At 40.8% G+C, this 25533-nt stretch overlaps 1 protein-coding gene across 1 annotated transcript in view; it reads left to right on the plus strand.

The window, feature by feature from the left end:
* Positions 1-24981, plus strand: part of XRCC5 (X-ray repair cross complementing 5) — a 101093-nt gene extending 76112 nt beyond the window's left edge. Inside the window, exons 17-21 of the mRNA XM_062191376.1 lie at positions 11890-11999; positions 12466-12562; positions 15050-15117; positions 23846-23920; positions 24744-24981. Coding sequence (XP_062047360.1) covers positions 11890-11999; positions 12466-12562; positions 15050-15117; positions 23846-23920; positions 24744-24758 — 365 coding nt within the window. The 3' untranslated portion in view covers positions 24759-24981. The remainder of the gene's footprint in view (positions 1-11889; positions 12000-12465; positions 12563-15049; positions 15118-23845; positions 23921-24743) is intronic.
* The last annotated feature ends 552 nt before the right edge of the window (positions 24982-25533 follow it).

Raw genomic sequence — 25533 nt, forward strand, 5'->3', positions numbered from 1 at the left:
TGGTTCCCACAGCCTATATTAATTACCCTCAGTATTCTCCTTCAATCTAGCACTTGTATGGATTTATTTTCTAGGGGTGGGTGTTTGGGATAGCAGTTAAGACATTGCTTGGGGCTCTTGCATCCTGTATCAGAAGAGAGTCCAGGTTCAAGACCTGTTTCCTCTCCTGGTTCCAGTTTCCTGCTAATGTGCATCCTGGGAGGCAGCATGTTTGCCTCTGCCACCATGTGGGAGACATCGGTTGAGTCCTGAGCTCCTGGCTATTGCAACCATTTGAGGAATGAACCAGTGGCTGACATCAGTATCCCTCTTCCTTTCTTCATCTTTCTTTCTCTTTTTCTCTCTCTCTCTCTCTCTTTCACTTTCTCTTTTTCCCCTCCCCTCCCCCCCCTCCCCTCCCCTTCCTTTCCTTTCCTTTCCTTTCCTTTCCTTTCCTTTCCTTTCCTTTCCTTTCCTTTCCTTTCCTTTCCTTTCCCTCCCTTCCTTCCTTCCTTCCTTCCTTCCTTCCTTCCTTCCTTCCTTCCTTCCTTTCTCTCTCTGTTTCTCCCTCCCTCCCTCTCTCCCCTCCTCCCTCCCTCCCTTTTAGATAAATAACTATAAATAAAATAATGCATTTGAAATTTCTACCTTATAAGAAGCACAGATTTGATTGTGGTTCAGCCCTTCTTAAGCACTCTTTGAAATCAGTCCACCATTCAAGGCTTACCTCTATATGATCCCACCATGCCACTCCTGACCCATTCTTGTACAAGTCCCCTCTGTGAACCCTTTGTTTAAACCAAACTGTGTTTCTGCTAATACTGCTGTGGCATTAGCTTTCTTCCCTTTGTGTGTTAGGTCAGGATATTCTTCCTACCAAAAAAAAAAAAAGTTCTTTTTTTTCTATCACCCCAAAACCTCACTGTAAAGAGATGCCTATACTTGGAGAATTACCCAATAGATCTTTGGGTACTAATGCCTGGAGCTTTATTGTGGTATGATTCATTATCCTTGGTGCTACTGGCGGTCTACCATCAGTGGGACAGAATGACCTCTGTGTGTTTCTGGGTTCTCTGATTACTGCTGGCCAGTAGTAATTTTTGTTTGTTTATACTGTTGGCTTTAAGGAGAGTAGTAAGAATTTAAGTTTTTGAATTACAACAGAATTCTCTGGTGGTTCCTTGGCTCAGTTTCTACGTCTTTGACCCATCAAAGAAGTAAAGACATATAACATTCGTGTTTTTTGAGCTCTATAATATTATAAAACGTCCTTTACAAATGAGAAAGGGATAGAGGAGAAAAAAATGAAAGGAATCTGAAGTCCCCAAGCATACCATATAAAAACATGGCATATTTACTTAGGAATTTTTAGGTCTTAGCACATAGAATATATTTGTTGTAAAATTTCTGGTACCTGATACTTCCTTTCAAGAATGACTTAAATTCTAGCATGGTGAAGCACTGTGCTGCCTCACCTTTCTCTGTTGTCCACAAAGGGACCTTCAACCAATGGCAGCCTGCTTCTGCCCTTGCTGAGGAGTCTGACTTGTCACTCACTGTATCGCTTCAACTGATACATGAATTGCAAATCCATTCAATTACCAACTTTTAATTGGATCCCATTGCCGGATTGGTCTCTTGTTCCAGTATGTTTCCTCTTGGCTGCACTGTTATGGCTACTTGTTCCTTCTGCTTATTTCCTGCTTTAGTGCGATGACATCTACTCAGGTATGAAGCTAAACAGATAATATAAAATGGCTTCAGTCCCAAACACTGCCTGCCTGGAATGAGATCAAGGCAAGGTGACAAGATTCTTGATTCTTCCATATCATTTTTATTTCAGTTTGGCCAAATTTAAGAATTCTGGGGACTTGAGAAATTGTGAAGATCCTCTTTCTCTGGCTCCTCTTCCTCTCTCCTCCAACCCCAATACATTCTTTTAGGTGTATGGCTTGTATGTTACATAAAGGAGCCAAAGAAATTACTTATATATTTAATGAGAAAGCCTTCTTTCTTTCCTAATGTCTTGATTTTTGTACTTCAAGTATACTTCTTTCTGTAAACTTCTGTAATTGGGGGAAATTAGCTCACTAGAGAATGGATGTTATTTGGTCTTTAGTTAATTGCTGTATACCCAGTGCATATTAAGTGATGACCTTTAGGCTCTGTTGAACATATTCAAAGGGTCTTTGATAGTTACACTGAATGTTTTTTATAAAAAATTATGGGACCATGGTAGGCGCCGCGGCTCACTAGGCTAATCCTCCGCCTGCGGCGCTGGCACCCCGGGTTCTAGTCCCGGTCAGGGCGCTGGATTCTGTCCAGGTTGCTCCTCTTCCAGTCCAGCTCTCTGCTGTGGCCCGGGAGTGCAGTGGAGGATGGCCCAGGTCCTTAGGCCCTGCACCCACGTGGGAGACCAGGAGGAAGCACCTGGCTCCTGGCTTCGGATCAGTGCGGTGCGCCGGCCGCAGCGGCCATTGAGGGGTGAACCAACGGAAAAAAAGGAAGACCTTTCTCTCTGTCTCTCTCTCTCACTGTCCACTCTGCCTGTCCAAAAAAAAAAAAAAAATGGGACCATAGGATGCCATGGAACCTATTCATTGACCAAGAAACTTAACATTTGCCAGCTGACCTGAGAAAAAGATCTGATCTTTTAAGATGAGAAATATTATTCATCTGTAATTAAAAAAAAAAAAGATGTCATAATCATCCCTTACATAAAGTGAACTTACAGCCACTGGACTCATTGGGTGTTGTTTTCTGTTTTCTCATTAGTTTAACATTTTTGTTCTACAGTGACTAAGGCCAAGAGACCTTCAGTGTAATTCTTCCTGTGGTTACAAAGTAGGACTCAGTTAGCTCAAATAAAAACAAAAATAAAACAAGAGAGATCTTATAGTCTGCAGGAATGGGTTCTGACAATAAAGACCTTGCATTTACTCTGCTTCTTGTGCCTGGGGTTTTAATTTAACACATCAATGAAAAGGCAGCATTTAAAAAGGGGGCAAAACACCCAGCAGGACTTACTTTTATTAGAGCAATTTGTAAGAAATTACTGCATTTAATGAGAAAATCGTTAAGCATGAAAAAATGGGCTCTGACGGAACTTGTGGAGCTTAAATGGTGAGATTTTAATTGAGTTTTTTAGTTATTGGTAAGAAAAATAATAATAAAAAAAACTCAGGGCTGCATCTGTACTGTTGAGGTGGTCAGCACTTTATATACTTAAATTCAAATCCCTACACTCAGCTGTGTTAGAGCCAGGCTGTTCCCCTCTATGTCATATGTACTGACCTTTTTCTGTCCCTAATAGGATGGCAGGCCACTGCTTTTCAGCTAGCTGTGAAACCTGGGGCAAAGAGTCTAGCAAGGATGGGTGTTTGGTGCAGCAGATTAAGCCACTGCATGAAATGCCCACATCCTGTACTGGAGTGCCTAGGTTTGAGTCTCAGCTCAGCTTCCAGTTCCAACTTCCTGGTAATGCACACCTTAGGAGGCAGCAGGTGATTGTTCAATACTTGGGTCCAAGCCACCTATTTGGGAAACCTGGATGGAGTTCTGGACTCCTGGCTTCAGTTTGATCCTGCTCTGGCTGTTGCAGGCATTTGGGGAGTGAACCAGTGGATGGAAGGTCTCACTCTCTCTCTGGCTCTGGATCTCTCTCTCTGGCTCACTGTTTCTCTGTCTCTGCCTCTTCCTCTCTCATTCTGCCTTTCAAATAAAATGAAAATAAATTTTTAAAACTGAAAAAAAAGAAATCAGCACAGCTTTTGTCATTTAGAGGAGTTGGATATTTAGTATGCCTTCTTTTTGTTTTTTCAGAAGTCCATTTGACTTCTGAGAGGACTTCAGCGCTCTGGCAAGTGCTCCATCCCTTCTGACACTTCTTATTGATTGACCGGGTTGACACCCTTCTGGGCAACTGTTTACTGTGTTGTATCATGTTACTCCTGAAGGAAGGGGGAATATATGTAGCTGTAAAGAATGTTCAAGGACAATAACTTTCAAAAAATTTAAATGGCTAGAAAAATAACCTTTTTTTTTTTTTTTGACATGCAGCATTAGAGAGAGAGAGAGAGAAAGGTCTTCCTTCTGTTGGTTCATCCCCCAAATGGCTGTTATGGCCGGCACGCTGCGCTGATCCGAAGCCAGGAGCCAGGTGCTTCCTCCTGGTCTCCCATGCAGGTGCAGGGCCCAAGCACTTGGGCCATCCTCCACTGCCTTCCCGGGCCACAGCAGAGAGCTGGACTGGAAGAGGAGCAACCGGGACAGAATCCGGCGCCCCAACCAGGACTAGAACCCAGGGTGCCAGCACCGCAGGTGGAGGATTAGCCAAGTGAGCTGCGGCGCTGGCCAGAAAAATAACTTTTAATTGAATTTCATTTCATTCCTTACTATAAAGGATAAAACAAGCCATGTGAACTTTCTCTTTCCTTATTATTGAAATTAAATAATGGCTTATCAATTTCTATCTCCTAGAAATAGACAACTCCTAAAATGAGTGTTCCCTGTGAGTTCGTGCCTGGATACTGGCCAGTGGGCCTTAGATCTTCTCCTCACCTTTCTCCTGTGTGTCTCAAATCTGGGGAGGGGGAGAGAGTGGCTACTGTCAGTTGTGTTTCCCTGCTCCCATGTCTAAAGGCTTCCTCCCAATGGGAGGTTGGTAGGAAGTAGAGAGGGGAACCAGAATATCTCTTTCTCTTGTGTTGGGCAGCATCTCTGGTCCTCCATGGCTTTGCCTACCATGGGACAGGTTCCTAAACTCTAGTTACACCACTATTTCCTTTCTTTCCTTATTCCCCCACACCAAAGGGCTTCTTGCTGTTGCTGATTCCCATTCTTAGTTACTGCTCTTCATCACTGTGTTAACAGTTACCTACCTTAAGTCTCCTGTATTAAATATTCAGAGTGATTTTTCTTCTGGTTGGATCTTGACTGACAGTGACATAGTCTTAATCCACAATGACCAATTTATATCATAAAGAGACATAAAGGAAGAGACATAAAGGAAGTCTGTTTGTGATCTGTTTCTGTTTTAGTTGTCTGTATTAAAATAGACTCTTTTTTTTTTTTCATGCATTGGCTTGTTTTTTATTTGACTTTTAATGTTCTTTTTTTTTTTTAACTTTTATTAATGAATATAAATTTCCAAAGTATAGCCCATGGGTTACAATGGCTTCCCCCCTCCCATAACTTCCCTCCCGCCCGCAATCCTCCCCCTTCCCGCTCCCTTTCCCCTTCCATTCATGTAAAGATTCATTTTCAATTCTCTTTGTATACAGAAGATCAGTTTAGTATATATTAGGTAAAGATTTCAACATTTTGCCCATATAGCAACACAAAGTGAAAAAACTACCATTGGATTACTAATTATAGCATTAAATAGCAATGTACAGCACATTAAAGACAGAGATCCTACATAATTTTTTTTTTCAAATTAATTAATTTTCTACGCCATTTCCATTTTAACACCAGGTTGTTTTTTTTTTTCATTTCCAATTCTCTTTATATACAGAAGATCAATTCAGTATATAATTAGTAAAGACCTCATCAGTTTGTGCCCACACAGAAACGCAAAGTATAAAAATACTGTTTCAGTACTAGTTATAGCATCACTTCGCTTTAGACGACACATTAGGGACAGATCCCACATGGGGTGTAAGTACACAGTGACTCCTGTTGCTGATTTAACAATTTGACACTCCTGTTCATGGCGTCAGTAATCTCCCTAGGCTCTAGTCATGAGTTGCCAGGGCTATGGAAGCCTTTAGAGTTCGCTGACTTTGGTCTTATTCCGATAGGGTCATAGTCAAAGTGGAAGTTCTCTCCTCCCTTCGGAGAAGGGTACCTCCTTCTTTGATGGCCCCGTTCTTTCCACTGGGATCTCACTCACAGAGATCATTTGTTTTCCCTGATCATTTGTTTTCCCTGATCGGTGACAACTGAGCGCCAAAGGGGAAACCTGTTAAGTGAAATGGACACTATAAGCAACAATGAACTGATCAGCTCCTGTCCTGACTTTAGATGTACAATGTAATACTTTATCCTTTTTAGTATTTGTTGTTGTTGTTGTTGTTCTAGTACTATTGGTTGAACTCAGTAATTAACACACAATTATTCTTAGGTGTTTAAATTTTAACTGAAAAGTGATCCCTGTTAAATCTAAGAGTGGAAAAAGAGAGGGAGGAGATGAACAGTTTGGAACATGCTCAATCGGACTGGCCGCAAATGGTGGAGTTAGAAATGTGCCAGGGGATTCCAACACAATCCCATCAAGATGGCATGTACCAATGCCATCGCACTAGTCCAAGTGATCAATTTCAGCTCACAATTGATAGTTCTGATAGGTCTAAGAGTCAAAGAGATCACACAAACAAGACAAGTATCTGCTAATACTAACTGATAGAATCAAAAAGGGAGAGAAAGATCCAACATGGGAAGTGGGATACACAGCAGACTCATAGGATGGCAGATGTCCTAAACAACACTCTGGCCTCAGAATCAGCCCTCAAGGCATTCAGATCTGGCTGAAGAGCCCATGAGAGTATAGCAGGCATGGAAAGCCAAGATATCATGGAAAAAAAAAAAAAAAAAAAAAGACCTAAAATAGACTCTTTTTATTATCAGCAAATGTCTCTTGTAAGTTTCTGGCTTAAAACAGCATAATTTGTGTGTGGATTCATAGCAGACTTGACCATAGCATAACTCATAGCAGACTTGACCATTTGCCTATAATTTTATTTGCTGATGGATTTTTTTTTTATTCCGTTAATAATAAGGAGTGCCCTGGCATTATACTTACTTAAGTGTTTTTTATTGGTATTTTTAATTTTGTTTTATGAATATATTGTTGGCTATATAAATCTATTCTTAATATTTAAAAATTATTTCATTGCTGATATCTGCAAAATATGCAGATTTTCAATTAATAAAATGTTTATGAGACTTTGAGGTAGTAAGAAGAGTTGAGTTGAGAAACATCCTTAATGGTGTCTGAGTTTAGCAAAATCACTTGCTATGCCTTTATAGTCCCTTATCTATAATATGATAATAATGTATGACAGATGAATGAGCCTACTACCTTTTTGACTCTGTCAGATGGGAGAATTATCTTCACAGACAACAGTGGTAGTGAGTAAATGCAGACAGAGGCAGACAACACCTGATCCTGGCTGTTTTGGCTCTTGTGACTGTGCAACGTGAAGAGAGGTAGTCTGTTTTGTGAAACTTTGAAGGATGTTGAATATTTTCTGTTGAGAGGAAAAACGTGTTTTTCAGACTGAATGAGAAAACTGCCATTTTCTTCTTATGTAAGCCTTCTAAATCTGGATAAAATTTTGAATATGATGCTAAAATATTATTGTATTGAAATTAATTTTTATCCACATCTGTGATCGTGTAAGATGCTCAGTTAGTACAAAACGCTCATATTTAAATCTCAAAATCCAGAGCAGACACTGTTGAAGTACTCCTTGAGATAAATGACGGCTCTCTGCCGTCCTAAGATGAATGACCCTTCCAATGGCCATCTTTAATATTAGCTACTAATGAGTATTACTGAGTCATGGACTAATTCCGAAGAACATTTTGGTGAATTATAATTGGGGCTGTGATTCACTGAGTATGAAGACTGACAGGCCATTCCTTACCCGGTAATGGATATGTGAGCAGAGGGAAGTACCCTGATGACCAGCATTTGCTTAATGCAAAGCAGAGGTTGCTGAGGGAGTCAAAAACATAATCTAGCCTAAATAGAGTAGTATTTTTGTCAGCCATTGCTGCATTTTACTTTTATTAAAAAGGGCATGGAAATATGAAGTGCCACCAAACTTTGAAAGGAAAATGTCTTGTCTACAACCCGTTCTCATCTTCAGTATATTAAAGTATCATCCATCACAGCTATTCCCTGGTGTTAAATGGTTCATTATAGTCAGTGAACCACAAAATAGTCCAGGAAGACGGACAGAATTCAGAATCATGTGCCAAATGCACAGACCATATAACTGACTATTCCTGGAAGGGCAAAATCTGTCTCATTGTATTCATTCGTTTTATTGGAAGTTTGGATGTGTTTATCTGCCTGTGTTCCTGAATCCTCTGGAGGGAGGGAGAGAGGAATCTAACATGTAAATAAGAAGAAACTGAATCTGAATAGGCCCACAGATGCATGAGGATTCATTCTTAAGTAGAAACCTCCTATTTTATTTTCTTTTTGTGACTTCTTTTCCATATCATTATTGCAAATGTATTGTTCAAATTTGAATTCACTTTCTTTTAGCCTCTTTTGAATAATTTTTAAGATAGCTATTGTGTGTATCCTATTTTAGGATAAAATGTGTCAGAAAGCTCCTTTTTTTTTTCTTTTTTCTTTCTTTTTTTTTTTTTTTTGTAAAGCAGTTTGGACTCCTTAGTGTATAAAACACCTAGTTTTCAACCCTTAGTCCATTATTCTGTTTATAAACTTTCCTTGTAGTCTTTGTGTCAAATTTGGATGCAGCAGATAACTTTTTTCTTGAAGTAATCTTTTCCCTTGGTACCTGTGACTGGTATCTTCTGATTTTCTACTGTATTCTCAACCTCCTTCTTCAGCTCTCTTTTCTCTGTTCAACTTCTGATTGTTGTAGTTCCTAAAAGGCTTGATTTTGAATCTGTTTTCTCCTACACTTTTTTTTAAACAAATATTTATGTATTTATTTGAAAGTCAGAGTTACAGAGAGAGGGAGACAGAGAGATCTTCGATCCACTGGTTCACTCCCTAGATGGCTGCAAAGTTCAGGACTGAGACAGGCTGGAGCCAGGAGCCAGAGCTTCATCTTTGTCTCCCACATAGGTAGCAGGGACACAAGCACTTGGGCCATCTTCCACTGCTTTTTCCAGGCCATTAGCACGGATCTGGATCAGAAGTGGAGCAGCCGCCAGGACATGAACTGGCACCTACATGGGATGCCAGCATTGCAGGTAGTGGCTTTACCTGCTATGCCACAATGCTGGCCCCATTTATTCCTTTTAAACACAAATTTCCAAAGACTCTCCATGATTTAAAATATTCCCAAACTCTAGCTCATGTGTATTGTTCTTTTTCTTGAGACTGTTTTCCCTCTAACACTTTTCTAATTTTTACTCCTTGTTGTTCTTCCTCAACTCCTGCCCAAGTTCTAGACCATTCTTTTCTCCAAATACACCTTCTGCCCTCCTAGCTTTCTTCGTACTTGGGCTTGTTCTGTTCTGTGATCCATTGTGGCCAAATTCAGCTAGAAAGCCATGGTAATTAATTCATAAAGTTTCAAAAATCACCAAAGATTGTTAAAAATTCAGGTCAATTAATATATTTATATAATACCTGTAGCTCTCTTCACATTTATCTACTATTATTATTTTAAAATAGGTATTATATCTGCTGTTAGCCTTTAATCTGTCCAGAGGCAAATTCTCATCTTTAGCTTAATTGTGTCTCTCAGAGAACATAGCCATAGTGTCTTAAGACATAGTGGTTGTACAATATATATGTACTGGGATAGATTCATGAAAATAATCACTAATTTGAGCAAAGAGAAACATTTATGTTACAACTTCCTAAGAATTTCAAAAGAAATTCAAAACGTGAAATCTCTGGGGTTACTGGCCTGTTAAAGGTTTAAATTTATATCTAGCTATATAACTCCGAGTGAGCTTTATATCACACCATCTGAGAAAGCAGGCTACCGTAGTGATATGGGAAATAGCAAACATTTCTGTTACATTGCCTTTCTAATTGAAAAAGAGAGATAGCTTCTATTTGCTTTGAGTTTCTCATTGATCGTTTTCTGTTCTGCCTACCAATCAGAGCATATTATTTACCTTTTCTAAAAAGACGCATCGGAACATCCTTCCTCTCCTTTGAATTACAGTTGGATATTAATTCAGTTACAGGATACACTGGTAAAGATTTCTGAAATTTCAGGAAATGTTTCTTTGATTGCTGAAGTTCGAATGCTTATTATAATAGAGATTGTAATCTCCTAGTTGGTAGAAGAGATTAAATGGTTGCTGGGGATGTTTTTCCCTTGCTGAAAACTGCAGTATTAGAAAATACTTTATCTAGTTTTTTAATCCTTTCCATATGCTGTAAATTTTATGGAAGTGAGAATGTGACACTGACTTCCTGTCTTTCATGAGGCATTGAGCAATGTTCACATCACTGTGATTCACTGCTAGTGGCCTTGAATCTTTAGAGGGGAATCTTTTTATTTTAAAGATTTATTTATTTATTTATTTGAAAGTCGGAGTTACACAGAGAGGAGAAGCAGGGAGAGAGAGGTCTTCCATCTGCTGGTTCACTCCCCAGATGGCCGCAACGGCTGGAGCTGTGCCCATTTGAAGCCAGGAGGCAGCAGCTTCCTTCAGGTCTCCCATGTGGGTACAGGTGCCCAAGGACTTGGGCCATCTTCTACTGCATTCCCAGGCCAGAGCAGAGAGCTGGATCCGAAGTGGAGTAGCCGGGTCTCCAGCTGGCTCCCATATGGGATGCTGGCGCTTCAGGCCAGGGCGTTAACCCTCTGTGCCACAGCACTGGCCCCTAGAGGTGAATCTTTTTTTTTTTTTTTCTTTTTTGACAGGCAGAGTTAGACAGAGAGAGAGACAGAGAGAAAGGTCTTCCTTCCGTTGGTTCATCCCCCAAATGGTTGTTACGGCCGGCACGCTGTGATGATCCGAAGCCAGGAGCCAGGTGCTTCCTCCTGGTCTCCCATGCGGGTGCAGGGCCCAAGCACTTGGGCCATCCTCCACTGCCTTCCCGGGCCACAGCAGAGAGCTGGACTGGAAGAGGAGCAACCGGGACAGAATCCAGCGCCCCAACCGGGACTAGAACCCAGGGTACCGGCGCCGCAGGTGGAAGATTAGCCTAGTGAGCCGTGGTGCCAGCCTAGATATGAATCTTGAAAATAGGTTGTTTTAGCATTATACAGACACACATTCTTAATTATCAGAATGCTCAAGTGAGCCTGTGATTTTGGCAAATATGCAGTCTTAGAATATCTTGAGCTTTCAGCATAAATTGCCAACCAACCAACCCAGGAGTGGTTTTAGGGTCCAAGGAAGAGTGAGCCTTTAGGCCGTGAATGTTCACCTCCCTTGCTTTATTCTTCTGCACATATCTTAAGTATCAGTTTTGATCTGCTCAGTTCCCTAGTGACTTTTCTGTTTCTGTTTCCAATCCTTTTTCTCATAATGAAGAATGTCTCTTTGTTTATAAGGCAACCTCAAGTAGCATCCCACCTTGGAAATGATAACATTCCTGATATATTTCCTGTCTCTGTGGCATTCATGACACTGCTTTCTGACAGTTCTTGTTTAAGTATTCAGGGCTTGTGGAATGCTGAGTAACACGGAGAACTTTCAGGTCCAGATAAGGACGTGAGATGTGTAGTAATGATCTCACTCTAACGGGATGTTATGTTGACACTGGGGCTGGTCTCTTCTCATTTAACCTAGGATTGGTAAAAGATGGAGTGTCCCAGGCTCATTATTTTAACTGACTAGCACTGTTTGACCATTATCTTGAGTGGAGTGAGGGAGATATATTTCCTGTGAATATGTTAGGAAAAGCGTTTTTGATTCATCCAAATGGCTTACAATTTTTGTGGGAAAAATAAACAACCACATCTAATATTTGAAATACTCAAAATGAATATTTAGCTGTGATTATAAGCATTTTAGAAATTAAATTTTATTTCTTAACAAATAAGTATTACATAAACTTCATGTAAACTGTTGAAATCAGAATTGTGCATCTTGTCTCCCTCTCTGGCTGTTATGCATCCTAACCATCCCGAGCTATACTACATACTTACAGGCACATGCCTAGAAGCATGCCTTCTTTGTAATAAGCACCACTCACATCCAGGAAAATAAACTTATTATCTTATATTCTAGCAAGTCACCAGCTTATAAGTCACATCGAACAGTTTTTGGATACCAATGAAACACCCTATTTTATGAAGAGTATAGACTGCATCAAAGCCTTCCGGGAAGAAGCCATTCAGGTAACAGTGTCCTTGCTCATCTTCTTTTCTAAGCAGGTGGCCACTGTCACAGGGGAGAGTTAGCATCCCACAAAGAAGCATGGGCTTTGGAAATTACCATTCTCACTGTGAAGAGCAATGCATTCCAAGAGAAGTAGAAATGACTATACTTATGTTACTATCATTGTCATTTCTGAGGGAAAATCAAGGTGTATGGTGGGACTTTTTTCCCCTGGGAGTTGTGTTTTTATAACATGAAAGCTCTGGATTTATGTTCCCATTTAGGGAACCAAGGAAATTTTCACTAAAACCTGCAGTGGCCATCATTACTGTAAAGAATGGACTGATTGTTTTAGGGAAATTAATGGATAGTATATATCGGTGTAATTATTGAGAAGAATATTTATCAACACAGGGGTAGGGATCTGTGACTCAGAAATTTGTTTCATCTGATTTGCTGCTGCCTGTGCCCTTTTTGCTACCACAGTTTTCAGAAGAGCAACACTTCAACAGTTTCCTGAAAGGCCTCCGTGAGAAAGTGGAAATTAAGCAATTAAATCATTTCTGGGAAATTGTCATTCAAGGTAAGGTTTCACTCTCCTTATATTTATGCTTTTTTTTCTAAATATACATATAAACTCTAAATATAAATTATATCATATGATATGTATGTGGGGCCCACTGACTTTTCTGTTTGGCTTTGGGAAATGATTAGGATTCAGTGAACTCAGACTCTTAATTAAGAAACATACATACAGCCAGCGCCGTGGCTCAATAGGCTAATCCTCTGCCTGTGGCGCCAGCACACCAGGTTCTAGTCCCGGTCAGGGCGCCGGATTCTGTCCCGGTTGCTCTTCTTCCAGTCCAGCTCTCTGCTATGGCCCGGGAGTGCAGTGGAGGATGGCCCAAGTGCTTGGGCCCTGCACCCTATGGGAGACCAGGAGAAACACCTGGCTCCTGGCTATGGATCAGCACAGTGCACTGGCCGCAGCGCGCCGGCCAGCAGCAGCCACTGGGGGGTGAACCAACGGAAAAAGGAAGACCTTTCTCTCTGTCTCTCTCTGTCACTGTCCACTCTGCCTGTCAAAAAGAAAAGAAAAGAAACATACATACAAAGTGAAAACCAGTAAGGCCCGTCTTTCACTCTTGGTGTAGCATGGCCCATTTCTCTTTGTTGGATGAATCAATGAGGGGGACAGACATTGCCCTTTTTCTCAGATACTCAGGCCATTTCAGTGCTGTCAGTCCACAGCACTGCATTCTGCCTTTGTGCACCTTCCATTGCTGTGTTCTTGGCTGTCCGTGTAACTAAGCCAATGTCTGTGTGCACCCAGGCACTCGGTTCCCCACATATCCACGGTGATCAATGCAGATTAAACACAGAAAGAAGGCAAAATCAGATTCTTTCAGTGTTATACTTGATGTTTATTCTTTTTTTAAGATTTATTTATTTATTTGAAAGAGTCACACAGAGAAGGAAAGGCAGAGAGAGAGGTCTTCCATCTGCTGGTTCACTCCCCAATTAGCCACAATGGCCGGAGCTGCGCCAATCCGAAGCCAGGAGCCAAAAACTTCTTCCAGGTCTCCCATGTGGATGCAGGGGTCCAAGGACTTGGGCCATCTTCTGTTGTTGATCCAGGCCATAGCAGAGAGCTGGATAGGAAATGGAGCAGCTGGGACATGAACCTGTGCCTGTATGGGGATGCCAGCACTGCAGGTGGCGGCTTTACTCTTACACCACAGTGCCAGCCCCTACACTTGATGTTTTGTTTCCTTCATGATCTTTGAGCATATTTTTAGCCTGATCTAATTTCTCTCAGCACCTAAGTATTATATATTCCTTATTAAAATATGTATTATAAAAAATTATGATCAAACTGATATGAAATGGTTCACTTATAGTAGAGATGCAAAATTAGTTTCAACCTATCTTTCTGTGCAAAGTCTGTATAAAAGGAATTGTATACCTATCCAACCTCTAGCAGGCAGCTTTTCATCACAGAGACAACTGTTTCTCTGACAGTTAATTTTTCAGCCCTTTAACTTCTACACTGGGGAAACAAAAGCAATTAGAATAGGTGGTGAATGGGACTTACTCAAATCATTTTTGTGTCTCTGCTACTGACCCAGTAGATGAAAGAGATTGATTTTGATATTTATTGAATGCCTACAGCACAATACTTGCTGAAAGGAACTTGCAGAACATACATAAGATACATATTTTCTGATAACTTGTATGCTATTGAGAGAATACATATGACCTGTGCCATTTCTAGACACAAATGGATGCTAAATGCATGTGCTTTTCTGAAAGTATATTGTACAGCAACCATTTGAGGGAGGAAAATATCTTAGAAATAAGAGAAAACTAGAAAGTAAATTTCCTGTCCTTGATTTGCTCTCACAGAGCTAAAATTAAGGCACTGTGCTAAATGATTGACATGCCCATTGTTAAGAGCATTTTTCCTCCCCACCTAGTCCTCTGGCCATTCTATCAGCCAGTAACAATGCCGCAAATCAGAATGTACTTGTGTGCAGAGTTCCCTGTTATGTACCCAATGGGTTTGGACAAAAGAATATACCCATTCAATTGTTTATTTAGTGAACTTCTGCTCTGTACTATATTGCTGTGTACTGTTACTTACAAGAGTAAGACCTAGCCCCAGTCCTTGAAAGTGTTGTCCATTGGAGAGATAACATGTGTGCCAATAGTTATCCAAGGTATGCTGAGAGCCATTTCAAAGGGATAAACAGTGCAATCTGAGAATTTTAAAGAAAGGGAGACTGTTTCTAACTGGTAACAGTGGATCGAGGAAGGCTTCATGGAGCAGGTGGCATTTGGGATGTCGCCTTTATTGCCAATTACACAAACCAAAATAGGAGAAGAGAGAATACTTGCATAAGATAAAGTGAACAGTGTGCATTTGTAGCTTTATATGTCTTCTAGAAGAGAGCACCTTTATTGTTTTTAAACGTCTCCAGCAAAGAGGTGGGAGGGCGTGTGGAGGCAAAGAAAATGGAATCGGTTTGGTTCTTTGTGTTTGGATTGTTCTCTGTGAATTACATTTCAGATGGAATTACTCTGATCTCCAAAGATGAGGCCTCTGGAAGTTCTGTCACAGCTGAGGAAGCCAAACAGGTATTGAGGGATAATTCCCTATCTTTCGATAACTATTGCAGTGGACATTATCTTGTCCTTCCCTCGAAGTTTAATTTGTAGGTAACTGGAGTGGTGCACCCGTTCTTTATTTAACCTTGCAAGCAAATTGCTTCAACTGCAGCATTCTCATGGGAGAAAGAGTAGTCTTAACTCAGTTTCCCTTTGGCCATGGTTATGTTTCTAGAACTCACCTGTAATTCTATGTGCTGTAGCTCTAGAGCAGCTGAACTCTTTAGTGCACACAAGTTTAGTGTTGTTCCTGGTAAAGACTATAAAATCCATTTAGCCCAATAATTCCCATGCTGGCCACACATTGGTTACCTAGAGCTGTTTTGTTTTTGTTTTTTTAACTGATTAAAATTCAGAATCACCCTGGAGATTCTGATGGTCTATAGGTCCTGGGCAGCTTAAATAAAATTAAAAAAAAAAAAATAGTATAAAGTTTCTGACATTCACTCAGTTAGTCACTGAGTGATCCTGTCCTGCCAGCATGGTCCCTGGCCCCAGTCAGTAACCAAGCTTCCAAGCTTTCTGAGACCCAGAAAATAACTTCACCGGCTAAGGGAGAGCTACGTCTGCTGTTGGTAGACGGAAATCTGTTAGGGGAATGGCATGAACACGCTGGAAATATTTGTCATGGGCTAAATTCAGGCCCAGTGGAAAGTGCTGTGAATTTTCAACTTAATATAGGAATTTGACAGAAACCACAGGAAGAGAAGTTAGAATATACAGTAATTTTTGTAAGCACTTTTCCTAGCAAAGGTTTTGTTAAAGAACAGATATATTTCCTGCTTTTGGGCAGTAAGATCTACAATTTTAGAAGTATCCTTTAAGGTGATGATTATGGTCTCGGAAGAGGTTCCACAGTGTCACCCTCTTCTGCCATAATGGGCTTGAGTATGTCACGGAAATTTTGGGCTTTATTTTTGTCCCAGTAGAACATACATATATGTGTGTGTGTGTATATATATATATATATATACACACAATATATATATACCAATAGTGTGTTTGTATATACACATATTGTGTGTGTATATACATATATTAATAGTGTGCATGTGTTGTATACATACAGAGAGAGAGGGAGAGAGTGTGTGTTTATATATATATATATGTATGTATGTGTGTGTGTGTATATATATAGAGAGAGAGACAGAGAGACAGAGAGACAAAGTGAGAAAGATTGACTGAAGAGTGCTTATTTACATCAATTAGTACTCTAAATGGGCACCATCATCTAGTCAAGTTGAGACACAATATTAACCATCATGTAGGGTGCTACTTACAGTTTTTGGTAAACAAGTACAACAAGTCAAGATAAATAATTTAATTCTAGTCAATACTGCATTAAAAAACCTTTCATGCAGGTGAGAGCTGGGTATATATTATAGTTGTTGGAGGAAGCAGGGAACACATCCCAGCCAAAGATGTCATAGTTAACTGAATCCAGAATATTAGAGAAGAAAGAAATCTAAAAAGGGATAATACTCTTGCAAATTGTCTGAGGCCTGTCTGTATTGTAAATGCAGCATCATCTTTGGAGTTGAAAGGCACGAAGCCTAAGCATCACAGATATGAATGTCTGATAATTAAGGTATAGAAATTGCAGGTAATGACTAGGTGTGAAGTAGTATTCTTAGATGATGCTGCTGTCACCAGAACTTATTTCAGGTATAGTTGAAGACAACTTTGGAAACTTGATCATCTTTGAATAGGGAGGACAAGTGGAGAGAATCCCTTCTATTCCTGTTATTGGCTGCCTACCTGACTGATGTCTTCTTTTGGAGCACAGTGTTTTCATAGTCAAGACACACTACTGCCAGCGAAACTTAACTTCACATTCTTGGTAGATAAGAAATCAAGAAATTCGCCTAAAATGTTCTGAGTTCTAGCTCTGTGCTAGACACATTTATATACATTATCTCATAGCCTTTCAAAAAAAGTATTCTGTACATTCACCTTGCCTACTCTTTCACATCTAGAAATGATATTTTTCTGTTTTCACATTTACCAGTGCTCTGCCCAGTTTAATATTTGTACAAATATTTATATGACAATATAAATAAACAAAATTCACATTGTATTAATACTCCTCTGGAACACTATTACATCATGACTAGATAATGGTAGAAAATAATGATCATTGAAATTTTGTATGTATCTAACTGCAGAACTTAGGAGGCCAGTATTACCTCCATGATCCTCACAGGGGTCTGCTAAGAATGAGAAGGAGCAGGAACAACCACTTCTATGACCCTGGGGAGCCAGGCCCCAGAAAAGTCAAGGCGATACACCGTGAGCCCTCAGAGGCAGCAAGGATACAAATGCTGGTTTTTCGGCATTGCACTGACATTCATTCCTCAGTAGATTAAATATTATAAATGGACTCTTGGACCAACAATCTCTAAAACATCCTAGACCCTGTCTGCCTCATATCCACAACTGACCCTCTGGCCCATTGCCAGCTGGTGGTTAGAAGGACCAGAAAGCCATGGAGTAGAATCTGAATTCCATTTTGCCTTCAGCACATACTCTGACCTCTCTGACATTCAAGGTTATGCCTTTATATCTGTTTTAATAACACAGTACCCTGGGTCGGCGCCATGGCTCACTAGGCTAATCCTCCGCCTGCGGCGCCGGCACCCTGGTTTCTAATCCCTGTTGAGGCACCAGATTCTGTCCCGGTTTCTCCTCTTCCAGTCCAGCTCTTTGCTGTGGCCCGGGAAGGCAGTGGAGGATGGCCCAGGTCCTTGGGCCCTGCACCCACATGGGAGACCAGAAGGAAGCACCTGGCTCCTGGCTTCCGATCGGCACAGCGCACCAGCTGTAGCGGCCATTTTGGGGGGTGAACCAATGGAAAAGGAAGACCTTTTTCTCTGTCTCTCTCTCACTGTCTAACTCTGCCTGTCAAAAAAAAAAAAAACACAGTACCCTTTGTTTTGTTTTTTCAGAATGAAAATTTGATCCTTTGTTTTTAAGATGCTTTTAAGTGGCATCTGTTGCTTTCTTTATACAGAGAAGTGTAGAAGGGAGAGTACACAGTTGTACAGGTGATACTGGGGAGAATTGCAGGGTAAGAGTCCTGCCCAAGAGTCAAGTTTGATCGTTTCCCAAATAATAATTTCAAGGAACTTGGTATAATCACAAAGATGGAAGAACAGTCCTCACAGTCCATTTAAATTCTTTTAAGATATTTACTGTAAGTTATTTAAAGCTAGCAAGCTGTCAGATTCTTGCTATTAAATGTTAACATTTGAAAGGAAATAATTATCCAGGGATGTTCATCTTAAATGAAAATTAAATTATAACTTTACACTTGAACAACATTTTAAGAAGAGCTATTGCCCTCTGATGTGTTCTGGAAATATGCGGTTTCTGTGGGCCTTTGAGAAACAGGGAGAAGTCAGCTCTGCTGTAGAAATGGAAAGTTCTTCCATGACGTGAGTTTAAATTAGAGTCGCTTTCTTTTAAAGTTTCTTGATATCTCATTTCATTTTGAAACCTAGGCATAAATGTGGCCCCTCTTTTACACCCATTTTAATTATCGTTATAAACCTGTCAGTTCTTTCACTTAACTTTTTCTGTTTCCAGTTGGTGTTGTTAGGCTGTTAGCACTTGAAGTCTAGTAAAGTCTTTGTAAAGTCCTTGTGTGCCTTTTATCCATCAGCTCATCGGTTCTACACAGCTGTTTGTGGGTAGGAGAGGTAAAATATTTCTGAGGTCTCATAGCACTGAGCGAGAATTTAGTTCTAAAACTGACCTGCTCCACCCTGCCAATCTTCCATTCTTTATTCCATGTCAAGAACACAGTGGGGTATTTGTCCATTTTCTGTTGCTATAACAAAATACGTGAGGTTGTGTACTTTATGAAGAAAAAAGGCTTATTTAGCTCAGTTTTGGGGTCTGGCAGTCCAAGATTGAGCAGCTCCATCAACTCATGGTCTGTGAGGCTCTGATTGCACCCCAACAGCAGGAATACATGCACTAGACAAAGACATAGTGAGACAGGAAGCCAGAGCTTGAGAAGGGGCCAGTCTCACCCTTTTATAACAACCTATTCCCACAAGAACTAACTAAGGTCCCATGAGAAGTACTTGAATCTTTACCAAGAGCCACACCTCCAGTGACCTTACCTTGTTCCAAGCCCCTAATAGGTTCTACCACAAAGCTTTCAACACATAAACCTTGGGGGAACACAGTCAAACCATATCTAAGCCACAACAGTGGGGAAAGAGGATTTTTTTTTTTTTTTGCCATGGCTTTGGAATATTCTTTTTCACAGGCTTCAGAGAAGCTGAGCTATGTGTAAATAAACATTTGATACAAGCTCTATGGGGTGGGGGGTAAGGGTTGTCTTTTTAGCACTTGTTTTTTTTGTAATGGCCTAATCTGTCCTTCATTGTTGTGGCTGACATTTATTGATCTTCCACCTTAGTATCACAGACACTCAGAGCTTAGTGATCTGGTCGTCTCAGTAGCACCATCCAGCGTGGTGAAGCTGACTAGCTCAGTGTCTTACAGCAAACAAACCCTGGACTCCTACTCCAGTCACCTTTCCCCTACACCTTGATGCCGCCTCTTCATACCTCCACCCTACGATACGACCAGCCACATCTACCTAGAGAAAGGATACTCTCATGTCTCTTCTCTCAAGAATATGCTTAAGAGTTTTATATGTGTAAGTGACAAGATATTGCCAGAGCCTTGAGAGGGACTGTAAGGCAAAGTTTAAGAATCTTTTCTTGTGAACAGTTTTCTCAAACTGCTGACACCTGTTAGACCTCATGACATATTCCTTTGTTCTTTCTTGCTTTCTTTTGCTGCCTTCAATTTCTATGTAGTTTTCCCATATGCTAGTCTAAGAAGGCAATAATAAAAATATTACAATTTTATCTAATAGTTGTTAAGAGTTTGATACTTTTAAGATACAAATTTTTAAATATGTGTTGAGGTGGAACATACATAGTTAATGCACAAAATTGTAAGTGTGCAACTTGAATTTTCACATTCATATTCCTAGATACCTGCCCCCCAGATAAAAAAAAAAAATAGAACATTTCCATCACCCCAGAAAGCTTCTTGGCACCTCCCCAGTCAAAACTCTCCAGGGCAACCAGTGTTGTGACTTCTGTCACCTAAAACTAGTTTTGCCTGTTCTTGACCTTCATATAACTGGAATCATGCCGTTTTTGATTCATCCATTGTAAGAGTTATTCATCCTCTAGTATAGCCATGTAGTACCCTTTTTTACCACACTTTATTTTTTCATTTTCCTGTGATGGACACTGGGTTGTTTTCAGAATTTGACAGTTACAAATATAGATGCTATGAACATTCTTGCACATACCATTTGGTGACCTATATTGAGTATATTTGTAGGAATTAGAACAAAGAACTTAGACTACCGCAAAGCATTTTGTACAAAGACTCAGCATGATACCATGCACCAGCTGGGGTAATTAGTAGTATTTCCACTTCAGTTTTGAGGTAAATCAGTTACAGGAAGCTCAGGGGCTTGCCCAGGTTTCTGAGAAACTGGCAGAGCTTTGGTTATGATGTGTTCTCCACACCGTGATGGCACATTTCTCTGCCATACTCTGTTGCCTTTATAGTGTGAAATAAGCTACAGGTGGCATTAATGAAACCCAAATGTTTGTCACTTTAGGCAAAATTTGGGCAAACCGATGTGTGGTGTGTTCTTCATGACACTTTTTTATATATGTGAACTGTGGATGCTTCTTTGAAGTCACTTGATGGTGTTGAAATCAGCCTGATGGAAGCCAGATGTTTCTGATGTGGCAATAAGTGAGGGTCTGAGCTGGTTGTTAGCTTTTAATGTCATTGAGGAACAGGACTGGCAGTTTCTATACAGTGGCTGTTGATTCCATTTCTCTGCTTGTGGCCGGCATTGTATTTCAGTGTGCTTGAAAAGTAGTAGTCTGTCTATTTCATCAAAATCTCCAGGTAAGGAGGCTCTGCTATGCTAACCCCAAGCAAATGATGGTGGTTTTGAGGGAAGACAAGTGTGTCACCCAAGTGTCCTATTTATGCTCTACTTTTTTGGCATATTGCAAAGGGAAGGAACATGAAAAAAGATGAGAGTTGACTCCCACCCCTTTCTGCTGCATTCAGAGAATCTGTTCTTTTCATTGAGAATGCAGGCCAATCAGTGAATTCTCTGCTCTGTCTCAAGCTTCCCTGTCACTGCACAGCCTGGAAATGACTTGCCGTTAAAAGTCTGATGAGGAGAAGTGATATGTGTAAGAGATCAGCCTTGCTGGGAGCTTCGGGGAGGATAATGGATGGCAGCCCAGCTTTTAGCCATAATTTGCTTACACAGAAATGTGAAGCAGATCTGTCAGGAAAATCAGTTGCAGATGTTTAGCACTTGATGGAAATCAAGGTTTTTTTTTTTTTTTCCTGCTGCTCCCATCTTCATAGGAATATGATGTAATCTCAAAGATGTGCCATTTGTGTTTAATTATATATATATTGGTCATATGTGCAGACAGCCCTATCTTAATTTAGCCTTTAATTGCAGTGTGAAAAGGACTTTGAAAGTAGGGAGTGCATGGGAATTGGAACTTTTAGAGGCTAAGTGCAAGAAAACATTAGGGATTTTCTAGATTGATCACAAGTACCTACCATGGATCAGGTCACTAAGGCAAAAGTTAGAGTGAACTATACAGCCTCTGAGCCTGTGGAGTCTGTCTTGTTTTTGGAAGGTGCTGGTCATCCGCGGCCCCCTACAGGTTTGTGGTAGGATGCAGCTCTGCTTTTTGGTATCTTTACCCCAGTTGGATATATCTTATCCTTTAGCCAATTATTTCTGATGTAGGGAAAATCATGTAGTGGTTAATGACAATGAATGAACAGGGGATGGAAGGTGCAAACCAAAGATCATTTTGTAGTCATGCTTAACTTGGGAATCTAGGGTAGCACACAATGGTTTAGATATAAAACATTCACAAGTGTATTGATTTCATATTCATTTATCCGTATTTGGCCTTTAGATATCTTTATTAATAACCTTCCAGCATAAGTAAATAGATTAGTGATACAGAAATTACATCACAATTCTGGCCCAAACAGACCATCTGCCCCCCATTACTAGAATTCTCTATCTCATACCATTGATAAGGCATTGATTGAAAAGACCTAGCCCTAGATAGTCCTGGTCTACTCCACAGTCAGGAGTATGGAAAGATACATATGTGTCCTTAAAAGAAGATAGGTTCCTGAATCTTTCAGTGCAAATGGAAGTTAATGAATAGTGAGGTGGTTTGAGATGGAAAGAAGTCCACGAAAGAAGTTGAGTCAACAAACCAACTATCATGGTCATGTCCAAGGTGCTGAAAAAGGCAGTGCCTGGTTGTGCAGAAGCAGCCCCCACTGTTGCCACTTCATTACTTGTCGTCGTACCTGGAAAATCAAAGGGCAGGTGGAGCTTGCTTCCTGACATTTGCTGCATACAGCCTACTGCAGCTATTAACAGGTGCCTTTGATTTATGAATTTTTAAGATACACAGTTTATTTAGAGAGCTTAGGTTTTAGAGGCCCTCGTTGTGTCCACTCTACTGTAAAAATAACAGGAATACATACATAGAGAAAGCAGTTGTTGCCATTTTTTTCATGTTGGTTGAGAAAACAAGAAAAGTATAGCTGCACTTTTCCCTCTTGGGTGGAGGCAACTGCAGAAGAGCTGAGTGAGAAGACTCCATCGCATGCTGCCCCTGAGGAGCAGTAACAGAGAGAGGCAGAGCCTGCCTGCCACCACCCCCTTTATCATCCTCCTACATCTTCCCCGTGCTGCCACCTGGAGCACTAATCTGCCAGAAACTCAGCTTCTCATGTTGTGATACAGAGGCATCACAGAACCCAGCTCTTAGATACAGTAGCCGCATGCCTTCAGGAAGATTCCTGCCGCTGTCTCTTGAAGGGACTGTGGGTATTTCAAAGGGCACTGACTACCTTCTAAAACCTGACTGTCATTCCTGGATCCTTGCAGACATCACCTCAGGGCATTTGCTCTTCTAGGTCTCTGCCTTTTATGTGTCCCAGGTCTAGAACACTCATGCTGAACACACGTTTTCTCATCCATTTCTCATCTACCTGTTTCAAACGGTTTCTCACACAAGTGGAAGGATTTCCATAAAAGTAATTAAGCAACTTCCCAAGCTCACCTATTTTTGTGTTGTATCTCTTACAAGAAATTGTCCTTTTACTTCTTTGTCCATAATGGCATTCAAGAATAGATTATTATAATCTCAACTTGATTCCTTTGCTTCTTTGAAAAGAGACCAAGACATAAATGCCTGGGGTTCTTGGTTATTTTCGTAGCCGTAACACACCATCTTATCCCCTGTGGAAGCAGAAACAAAAGTAGAAGTAGCAGGTGTCCACAGTGCTAATACCAGACCCTCCACACAGTCCCTATCTTGGCCATTCCCGTCATTTCCTCCCTCTTCAGAGATGTTCTCTGGTGACTAATTAGTGTGAACTAATGAACGTCAAAGCTGCTTCTCTCATCCAGAGCCAAATGAAGGCAAGTATGCCAAGACAATGTTTCTTTGGAGCCATTTGCAGTGAGACTTTGCTAAGCACACCTTTTTAAGTTTGCCTGTGGCAATGCTAGTAGATTGGTCCCTCCATCAAAGGAGGCAAAAGTGTCATTTCAGTCCCATGACTGCCTTCTTATTCACAGTTTCTGGCCCCCAAAGAAAAACCTAATGAAGACACAGCAGCCATATTTGAAGAAGGTGGTGATGTGGACGATTTAGTAAGTACTTTCACTATGCACCTGGTGTTCTAATGATTGAAATTGTCGGAGAGGTAACTACAGCCACCAAGACTGTTTATCATAGACTTGTGTCTTATTTGTGTTTTAATTACTAACACACCAGATGCTCTCTACACATATTATTTATTGCCATTATAAATGTAATCAGGTAAGTGGTTTCATGGCAAGTCCTGCGTTCTGTGGCTTCAGCTATTGTTCATTCAGATAATCCTCTCCTATGAAGGACTTAAAAAAGAGCTAGGGAGGTATGCTCTTAGTAGCAAAGTATTATCATTTACTGAAATTGCTCTTAACCAAAAACAAGCAATAGAACATGCAATTTGTGTGGGCTGACAAACAAAAACAACCTTTAAAAAGTCTGTTTCTTAACTATTCTCAATTAACTTACTATAAACAAAATAGACAGATAGGCTCTGGAGAAATTCTGGACATCATGACACTGTGTCATGGAATGCTGGGGAGTAAATATTGGCTTTTGTATCCATCTTCCACATTTGGCAACCTCCTGCCTTGAAAAAGGTCTCATGTGACAACTGTCTAGCAAAAACTTTTATACTACAAGAAGCAAAAGCATACTACAGAAACTACATACTAAAAAGATGTCAGCATTTTGGGGGAGAAGTTCTTGGTACTGAAATGAGATACTTAGTATGTAATGCCTGAGAGAGCAGTGAATAAGTGTATGCAAGTCCATTCATACCTCCCAGTGTAGAGATCTCTGTCATAAAAACTTCTCTTACCAGAGAAGCCATAGTGTGAGGTTAGCTTGCTTGCTTCCTAAATACGTGCTTCTTGTTTACAGCTGGACATGATGTAGGTCGTGGACCTGTGAAGAATCTAACGTGCATCACCGTGCTGGGAGTTCCAGCAGAACAAACTGGAGGAGGCCAGCCCAGGGGAACCAGGAGCCCTGGAGATGGTCCCAGTGGGTTACTCAGGAGTGATTCGGCTGATTCTCTGTGTGATGATACATACCACTCTATTGTAATGCATAATTTAGACCTCATGCAAGTTTATAAAAAGTCATTGTTATTTTCTGATTGGTGTTTTATTTCTTTTGTGGTCTTACCAATCTCAATACATTATGCACATGCTTTGAAGTTTCTAGAGAGTGGAGTTCATCCTTCATCCTGACCAGGTGTATTGATTGAAGGACCCTTATGGGGGAGAGGGACAAGAAACATGGGGGAGAGGGACAAGAAACTAGGCCTGGGCAGATATCAGGGGCTTCTTAAGAGGTTAGATGTTCCCCAGAGTGCAGCAGGCACGTTCTCTGGGAAGGAAAAGTCTATCCCCTTTAGAGAACCTCTAGGCATGCCCAGAGCAGAGCTGCCACTCCCCTTCGGAGAGTCTCAGCACTCTCCTCAGCATTCTCCTCAGCTGGTTCCCTCAGCACTCTCCTCAGCATTCTCTTCAGCTGGTTCCCTCAGCACTCTCCTTAGCATTCTCCTCAGCTGGTTCCCTCAGCACTCTCCTCAGCATTCTCCGGTATGCTAATTGTCCCTCCGAACCGGCCAATCCCATATGCTAATTTGTTGACTATATAACCTGTGTGAAACTGCCGCTCAGGGCTCCTCACCGCCTTAGGTGGG

Source organism: Lepus europaeus, chromosome 1 (assembly GCF_033115175.1).
Source record: "Lepus europaeus isolate LE1 chromosome 1, mLepTim1.pri, whole genome shotgun sequence".
Lineage (NCBI taxonomy): Eukaryota > Metazoa > Chordata > Mammalia > Lagomorpha > Leporidae > Lepus > Lepus europaeus.